Genomic DNA, 9,676 nt, shown 5'->3' on the forward strand with positions numbered 1-9,676 from the left:
CAATCGTAATGCCTGTGGTAAATTTGGGTTGACTTTGGACATCCCAATGGGGCTAGTTAGAGACCATCGGTAAATTACACAATGCACATGGGACAATATGTTTAAAAAATTCCAATAGCAAATTTCAATGACTTAAAAATCTCAAACCAACTGTAAATTGTAGAAATTCATATACAAATATTAAAAGCATTTAATAGAAAGACTAAAAGGTGTGCAACATGAAAATATTGTCCATTTACATTGTGCAATTTATTGACGGTCCCTAACAAGCCCCGGAGACAGGCTATCCAAAGGGAAACCAATTTTGCCACAAGTCGCACACCAGCCAGCTGAAGTTAGTTGGTGAAAAAATTTGGCTAACTCTTCCCACCTGCGAACACACACAAGCGACACCCACATCAAACCACACCCCAAAACCAACTCAAGTTTGAATTCAGTCATGGCCGCTAGCAAGTCAGTTCTTTTTTTTACAATGACGGCCTACCCCGGCTAACCCCTCCCCTAACCCAGACGACGCTGGGCTAATTGTGCGCCGCCCTATGGGACTCCCGATCACGGCCAGTTGTGATACAGCCCGGGATCAAACCAGGGTCTGTAGTGAAGCCTCAAGCACTGATCTGCAGTGCCGTAGACCACTGTGCCTCTCTGGAGCCATGCAGATATTCTCCAATGAAAATAAATGTTCTACCACACCATGTTATTATTTGGAAGCCTATTTGATTCTGAGTTCGGACATATAATGTTTGTATGTGAAAACTATTTCTAAGATGCATACTTTCAATTTTTCCGAACTAACCCTAACCCTTTTCCTAAACTTAACCTAATTCTCCTAACCTGCTGCATAAGTTCTCAGAAGTCAAATGTCAATGTTTCAGCACTGGCCTCTGGCTATCTATTCCAGCAAGATAATGCATAGGCCTATATTTTAACATTTGTACTATAACTTAGTTCCTCTGGCTAGAGGTCTGGACTTAAAATGGCACAGTTCTTAGGATGGATTTGAAACAATGTTTCAGTCTAGCACTAGACTGCAGCTTTCCAAAACAAAGAGCATCCACATGACACTCACTACGAGCTCTATAACTATCCTACCAGGGGTTTACAGGCTTTACATTACTGGCTATGTAGTCATTTCAGCTGGTATTTGTGGGTGTCAGTTGGCCAGTATAGCCAACGAGAGACTAATTATACTCCAAAATGTCTCTATTCTTCCTTTTATCCAAGATCCTCTTGTGTTCTTCACTGGCTGTTCTCAACATTATTGTTTTAGGTGGAGTGTTAGTGGTCCACTGTGTATTCTAGGAGAATGTGTGGTCAGCGTGGGTTTGAGTGTGACCCGATACGGACCAGAGGGCCCACTGGCTAGGGCTCCTGTGCTGCGCACATTGATAATGACAGTGCTTCCATCTCCTGGTTAAAGTAACTAACTGCTGTAGGTTTATTTATTGTTCCAGATAATTGTCCTCAGGTTTGGCTGTTTTTTTTCTTCAAATCATGTGATAGTTTGGCTGACACTGAGGACAAAACATGACAAGCAGCAAAACACTGATAGACTGATAGACAAGGATAGACACACACATTTTAAATACAACTATATACACAAACCATACAACAATAAAAATAATACAAACAATACAACAAAAAAATAGTGTGTGTGTTAGAGTGTGTCTGTGTGTGCACTCACAGTCCCTGCCGTTCTGAGAGATGTTGTTTAATCTGTTTTTTTAAAGGGGATTTTGTTGTTTGCTTGAGTAATTGGAGATGGAAGGGAGATCCATGCGATCATGGTGCTGTATAATACCGTGCGTTGCCGTGAATTCATTTTGGACTTGGGGACTGTGAAGAGACTGTTGTTATGTCTTGTGGGGTATGTATGGTTGTCTGAGCTGAATGTTATTTGATTATGCAGGCAATCAGGAATTGTCATCACAGTAATATTTCTCATAAAAACTAGAAGAGAAGCAGTTAATCTCTCGTCAACCCTTCTGTTTTGAGCCAGCTGCAGCTTTGCTAGGTCTTTCTTTGCTGCACTTGACCATATTACCGGACAGTAATCAAGATGGTACAAGACCAGAGCCTGAACAACTAGTACAGTGGATTTTTGTGTCAAAAACGCAGGACATATTTTTATAAGAGACATAACCCTCCCCATCCTCACAACAACTTTGTCAGTGTGACTTGATCATGATAAGTGACCATCCAATGTTATACCTAGGAGTTTAGCTTCCTCAACTTGCTCAATGCTCCACAACTCCAGGTGAGGTTTAGGTCTTAGAGAATGTTTTGAACCAAATAGGGAGTGAAAGGGCCCGGGTCATGGGTTGATGGCCACAGACAGACCTCGTGGGAACACCTGGCCTAGCAAAACTTCATCCTGGGCTGGGAAATGAGAGCATGTTTACATTCTAGGGACCTTGTGATAGGGATGACAGTGAAAACATGACTTTGAGCATCAGTAAACAACACAAACTGGATCTCTTCCCATACCATCTCACCTCACACCCTTCATCAAGCCCTACTGAGCTGCTCCGTGTATCTCCTGGTCTCCTTCTCTCAGACCTCATCTCTCCGTTAGCTAGCAGACCCAGAGGACGTGTGGACACAGCAGCCCAATGGAGCAGACAGTGGTGCTGATTACAGGATGCTCCTCGGGGATAGGCCTCAGTCTGGCCGTCCGGCTGGCCTCGGATCCAGCGAAAATGTACAAAGGTAAGCAGTGACAGACGTGCAAGGACATCACTGTACAGAAAGTGTTTATTTTGTTCAGTGCCATAAGATCATGCAATAAACATGCTATAAACAGTATGGGTACTTTGTTGCATGAGGGATTTGAAGCAGTAAGCTCTCTCTGGGTATTATGCCTGTTTACCACATGGCATCCACATATTAGAAAACATGTTTTGGTTGGTTTATCTGCATCACAATGTAATTACAGAAAATTCTACTTTTGGAAACTATGGTGACAACATAATGTCAATGTCAAGCTCTGTATTTCATCCGTTTTGTTTCGTACATGTTTAATGGTAAATCTCTGATGGGGAAATCTCTGATGTCCTTGACCACTGATATCAACTCTGTTTAGTCTATGCCACCATGAGGAATCTTGCCAAGAAGGAGCGTCTGCTGGACTGTGTGAAAGGCCTGCACAAGGACACCCTGGACATCCTCCAGATGGACATCACTGACCAGCAGTCCATTCTGGATGCCAGGGACAGGGTCAGGGAGAAGAGGGTGAACATTCTGGGTATGACCAGAGTCATGACTTAGAGCAATAGTGTTATATCGGGTGTGTGTGTGTGTGTGTGTGGTTGTGTGTGCGAAACAGAAGAACAGATGTCCTTCACATTTTTACATCAACGACAATTTCTTTACGTGTGTACAGCATACAGGATGTCATGTGCTCTGGCTTTCTGTTTGTCTGTGGTATTCATGTTGGCAGTGTGTAATGCTGGTGTGGGGTTGATGGGGCCGCTGGAGGCCCAGTCCCTGGCCACCATGAGGCGGATCCTGGAGGTCAACCTCCTGGGCACCATCAGCACCATCCAGGCCTTCCTACCAGGGATGAAGGCCCAGGGCCATGGACGCGTCCTGGTCACTGGCAGCATCGGTGGGCTACAGGGTGAGAGAGAGAGAGCAGGGCTGGGGTGACAGGAGGGGGAATGGGATGAAACTACCCGTAGACACTGCTCTGAGGTCAGATTTGGGGGTTTGTTTAGTATTTATTGCCATGATAATCACATATCTGTGATTATTGTATTGTAGGACTCCCCTTTAATGAGGTGTACTGTGCCAGTAAGTTCGCAGTAGAGGGCGCCTGTGAGAGTCTGGCCATTCTCCTGCAGCACTTCAACATCCAGTGAGTCCAGACAGTCATCAGCTCATGTATCCCTTTGTCAGTGTTTCATTCTGGATGTGCACTGTATCTGTGTTGGTACTGATTGACTCCATCCACCGTCGTGCAGTGTGAGTCTTATTGAGTGCGGCCCTGTCAACACGGATTTCCTGGACAACCTGCAGAGGGCAGAGCCAGGGGACTCTTCGCTGCAGCAGGTCGACGCCCACACACGCAGCCTCTATGACACGTACCTGCAACACTGTGGGATGGTGTTCCAGAACGCAGCTCAGGACACAGAGGATATTGTGAAGGTACAGGTACTGCTTACTTGACATCTATTAGTTATTTAGCTGATCTGATAAAGGTGCTCCTCCCTGTCTCCAGTGCATACTGAATGTACATACGTATGTATATGATACTAGATATTTATAGATTTTCTATGGAAGTGTAAGTAGTACTGATGAGTAGATTTAATAGCTGGACCCCTCTCAATACAGGTATTTCTGGATGCCATCCAGTCATCGAACCCTGCATTCAGATACTACACCAACAATGCCCTCATTCCGCTCAGCAGCCCTAAGATCTCAGCGCTGGACGGGTCCCAGTACATCAGAAATATGAGCAAGATCATCTTCTCAACCAATGGGAAAGGGGAACAAAAATAGCCATCAAACTATAAAATATAATATAACCCTTTACTTTATACATACAGTACCAGTCAACATTTTTAGAACACCTATCCATTCAAGGGTTTTTCTTTATTTTTACTATTTTCTACATTGTATAATTATAGTGAAGACGTCAAAACTATGAAATAACACAAATGGAATCATGTAGCAACCAAAAAGGTCTTAAACAAATCAAAATATATTTTATATTTGAGATTCTTCAAAGTAGCCACCCTTTGCCTTGATGACAGCTTTGCACACTCTTGGCATTCTCTCAGCCAGCTTCATGAGGAATGTTTTTCCAACAGTCTTGAAGGTGTTCCCACATATGCTGAGCACTTGTTGGCTGATTTTCCTTCACTCTGCAGTCCAACTCATCCCAAACCATCTCAATTAGGTTGAGATCGGTTGATTGAGGAGGCAAGGTCATTTGATGCAGTACTCCATCATTCAACTTGGTCAAATAGCCCTTACACAGCCTGGAGGTATGTTTTGGGTCATAGTTCTGTTGAAAAATAAATGATAGTCCCACTAAGCACAAGCCAGATGGGATAGTGTATCATTGCAGAATGCTGTGGTAGCCATGCTGGTTAAGTGTGCCTTGAATTCTAAATAAATCACTGACAGTGTCACCAGCAAAGCACCCCCACACAATCACACCTCCTCCTCCATGCTTCATGGTGGGAATCACACATGCGGAGATCATCCGTTCAGCTACTCTGTGTCTCACAAAGACACGGAGGTTGGAACCAAAAATCTCAAATTTGGACTCATCAGACCAAAGGACAGATTTCAACCAGTCTAATGTCCATTGCTCATGTTTCTTGGCCCAAGCAAGTATCTTCTTATTATTGATGTCCTTTAGCAGGGATTTTTTTTTAGCAATTTGACAATGATGGCCTGATTCCTCATGAGAGACAGTTTCATAATAGCGCTTGATGGTTTTTGCGATTGCACTTGAAGAAACTTTCAAAGTTCTTGAAATTTTCCACATTAACTGACCTTCATGTCTTAAAGTAATGATGGATTGTCGTTTCTTTTTGCTTATTTGAGCTGTTCTTGCCATAACATGGACTTGGTCTTTTACCAAATAGGGCTATCTTCTGTATACCACCCCTACCTTGTCACAACACAACTGATTGGCTCAAACGCAGTAAGAAGGAAAGAAATTCAACAAATTAACTTTTAACAAGGCACACCTGTTAATTGAAGTGCATTCCAGGTGACTACCCCGTGAAGCTGGTTGAGAGAATGCCAAGAGCGTGCAAAGCTGTCATCAAGGCAAAGGGTGGGTATTTGAAGAATCTCAAATATAAAATATATTTTGATTTGTTTAACACTTTTTTTGGTTACTACATGATTCCATATGTGTTATTTCATAGTTTTGATGTCTTCACTAATATTCTACAATGTAGAAAATAGTAAAAATAAAGAAAAACCCTTGAATGAGTAGGTGTGACCAAACTTTTGGCTGTACATAGGTTATACACATGATTTGCATTGGGAGCCACACACAAGCACATCATTTCAGCAAACAACATGGTTGGCCAAAATCATCTTCTTTACACACAATGTTCAACCACCAACTTCAAGGTGGAGGCTTTGCTATTATGTCACAAGTTTTGATACATTTGAAGAGTTTATTTCTAAAACTCTATATCCGCCAATGTTTTTCATCAGAAATGATTGCTAATGGGTACCTTCATGTGTGTCCAAGATGTTACTGTTCTTAGATTTTAGTGTATGTGTATGAAAATGCGTATGTTTTTGCAAAACTCTATATATCCTTTGTTTAGCATGGAATGAAATGATTGTATCCTGTATATTTGACTGTGATGTGTGGTTGTCTCACCTAGCTATCTTAAGATGAAGGCACTTTTACTGTAAGTTGCTCTGGATAAGAGCATCTGCTAAATTATTCAAATGTAAAATATGTAGATCTCATATTATTGTATTGAATGCCTTTTAAAATATATTTTTGAAATGTTGATGTATCATTCGTACAGTTCTTTATTAAAAATGTAGTTATTGTTACATTTGACTGTGTAAAACCTCCTTTATCTGAGTGTGAGGTGAATTTGTCTCTCAGGGATTCTTGAAAGACGAGACAATCTCAACTTTTATTTTACAAGTATTTTTCTTAATATTAACAACATTTGAAATATAACTGTTTACATACCAAAGTATCGGCTACCACACAATATAAAGGGACAACCTAACTAAAACCTTTTTCATAAAATGCACCTAACTGGATTTATCTCAACTTAGTCAGACACCATAAAAGGCATTTCATTTGTATATTTATTGTCCAACAAGCGTTTAAGGGCCTTGATTGTTTCATTCTAAAATGAGATTATTAAAATATGTAATACAAATCTCCAAATCTATTTTTGTTCTGTTTTATACTACTGTATAATGTTCTAAGGCTATTTGTTTTAGCATTTTGGCACGTTTTTCTAAATTCAGAACATAAAACCAGATTTATAAAGGATGTCTAGCACAGAAAGTACTGTACTTCAATGGTTGACATATATTGCAGGACAATGAATATATTTTTTTCAGAATATTTACAACAAAAAAATCGGAGTTAACAAGCCACTGACAGAGTTGACAACAGAAACTCAAAACAGACATATTCTTGTCTTTAAAAAATACAAGTTGAATACAAACATTTGTAAAATATAGTAAATAATTTATTTAACAATCCACAACAAATATATAACCATTCTACCATTTCAGCACTCTGACAGAGTTGATGTTAGACAAAACATCTGACAAAATTGACATTTTAAGGAGTTCTGGCTTCTTTTTTTCTTCATTCAAGTGTTATACAAAATACCAATTTAGTTTTTTCTCAGTTACTTTATGACTCCAAAGCCTACGTATTTCAACCAAAATTCATATTCTATCTTAATATATAATGGAGATGGAGTTGACAGGTTATGGTTGTGACCATGTTGATATCAATATTGTTTGTTTAAATCTATCAAAACTAGAGAACCTTTCAGATCATGGGTGGTCTTGTCACACTACAGTTAATCAGGAGATGAAGAAGGGAATACCATGGTAAAGCTGACTCTGTCAAAATCGGATTCATTTAGGATTTTAGACAAATCTGACGGAGTTGACCAAAACTCTGGACACGTTTTGTAGGAATCACAGTTTTTAGAGAAATATTCCTTAAAGGCAGAGATGGCTATTGCAAGAAACGACATGTGATACTTTTCAGTTATCTTCTTATGGCTGGGGGACAGTATTGAGTAGCTTGGATGAATAAGGTGCCCAGAGTAAACGGCCTGCTACTCAGGCCCAGAAGCTAAGTTCTGCATATTATTAGTTGATTTGGATAGAAAACACTCTGATGTTTCTAAAACTGTTTGAATGATGTCTGTGAGTATAACAGAACTCATATGGCAGGCAAAAACCTGAGAAAAAATCCAACCAGGAAGTGGGAAATCTGAGGTTTGTAGGTTTTCAAGTCTTTGCCTATCCAATATACAGTGTCAAATTTGGTCCGATTGCACTTCCTAAGGCTCCCATCAGATGCCAACAGTCTTTAGAACCTTGTTACAGGCTTCTACTGTGAAGGGGGAGAGAATAAGAGCTGTTTGAGTCAGGTGTCTGTCAGAATACCATGAGCTCAGTCAGGCGCGCGCCCGTGAGAGTTAGCTGCGTTCCTTTTCCTTTCTAAAGACAAAGGAATTGTCCGGTTGGAATATTATTGAAGATTTATGTTAAAAACATCCTAAAGATTGATTCTATACATCGTTTGACATGTTTCTACGAACTGTAATATCACTTTTTTGACTTTTCATCTGGACTAAGTGCCTGCGCCTCTTGAATTTGGATTTGTGAACTAAACGTGCGAATATAAAGGTGGTATTTGGACATAAATGATGGACTTTATCGAACAAAACAAAATGTATTGTGGAACTGCGATTCCTGGGAGTGCATTCCGATGAAGATCATCAAAGGTAAGTGAATATTTATAATGCTATTTCGGACTTCTATTGACTCCACAACATGACGGGTATCTGTATGGCTTGTTTTGGTCTCTGAGCGCTGTACTCAGATTATTGCATGGTGTGTTTTTTCCGTAAAGCTTTTTTGAAATCTGACACAGCGGTTGCATTAAGGAGAAGTATATCTTTAATTCCATGTATAACACTTGTATTTTCATCAACATTTATGATGAGTATTTCTGTAAATTCATGTGGCTCTCTGCAAAACATTACTGAACATAACGCGCCAATGTAAACTGACATTTTTGGATATAAATATTAACTTTATCGAACAAAACATACATGTATTGTGTAACATGAAGTCCTATGAGTGTCATCTGATGAAGATCATCAAAGGTTAGTAATTTATTTTATCTCTATTTCTGCTTTTTGTGACTCCTCTCTTTGGCTGGAAAAATGGCTGTGTTTTTCTGTGACTTGGCGCTGACCTAACATAATCGCATGGTATGCTTTCGTCGTAAAGCCTTTTTGAAATCGGACACTAACAACAAGTGGTGGATAATACTTGTATGTTTGAGGAATTTTAATTATGAGATTTCTGTTGTTTGAATTTGGCGCCCTACACTTTCACTGGCTGGTGGAGTTTTGGTGGAGTTTGAAATTATGATCTTTTGTGCATTTCCGGCCAGAGAGCCGACATGGAAATTAATACAATTTAAAATGTTTGGAAAATTACAAAAACACATATTTTCCCCAATAGAATTCCACTAAATGTCATTTTTAAGATCAAATATTGAAACAAAATTCCCCTTTTCAACTTTAAAAATGAAGTTTTTGTCCCGACTTTCAAGAATCCCTGCTCTCTGAAATGAAATTATTAGATAGATTTTAAACAAATTCATGTCTGTCATTGAGCAACCCAATTACATGATTAGATAGTGAAAAAATCACACCAATCTGTTTAATAATTTCTTTAAACAATAAAAGCTAATTTACCAACATTTCTGAAAATGGATATATAGCATTTTGGAATTAAATTTGTTTTTCTTGTTTTTTTTTTACCTCCGAATCCATGATTAGATGTTTAAATTAAAAAATATATATAATAATATTTTGCACTTATACTGTATTTGTGTTTGGGTTCATATCTTTTATTATGGTGCACATTGCTGGTACTTTGCCCTCCCACAAGCCTCTGTTGCTGACTGGTG

General features: G+C 39.5%; 1 protein-coding gene across 1 annotated transcript; it reads left to right on the plus strand.

Annotated features, from left to right (window-relative positions):
* The first annotated feature begins 2,612 nt into the window (after window positions 1–2,612).
* Window positions 2,613–4,526, plus strand: LOC139423934 (estradiol 17-beta-dehydrogenase 1-like). The gene is made up of 6 exons (XM_071175584.1): window positions 2,613–2,709; window positions 3,083–3,244; window positions 3,440–3,619; window positions 3,763–3,856; window positions 3,963–4,146; window positions 4,333–4,526. The coding sequence occupies exons 1-6, from the start codon at window positions 2,613–2,615 to the stop codon at window positions 4,498–4,500; spliced, it is 885 nt and encodes a 294-aa protein (XP_071031685.1). The 3' UTR covers window positions 4,501–4,526.
* The last annotated feature ends 5,150 nt before the right edge of the window (window positions 4,527–9,676 follow it).

This window comes from Oncorhynchus clarkii, chromosome 13, assembly GCF_045791955.1.
Source record: "Oncorhynchus clarkii lewisi isolate Uvic-CL-2024 chromosome 13, UVic_Ocla_1.0, whole genome shotgun sequence".
Lineage (NCBI taxonomy): Eukaryota > Metazoa > Chordata > Actinopteri > Salmoniformes > Salmonidae > Oncorhynchus > Oncorhynchus clarkii.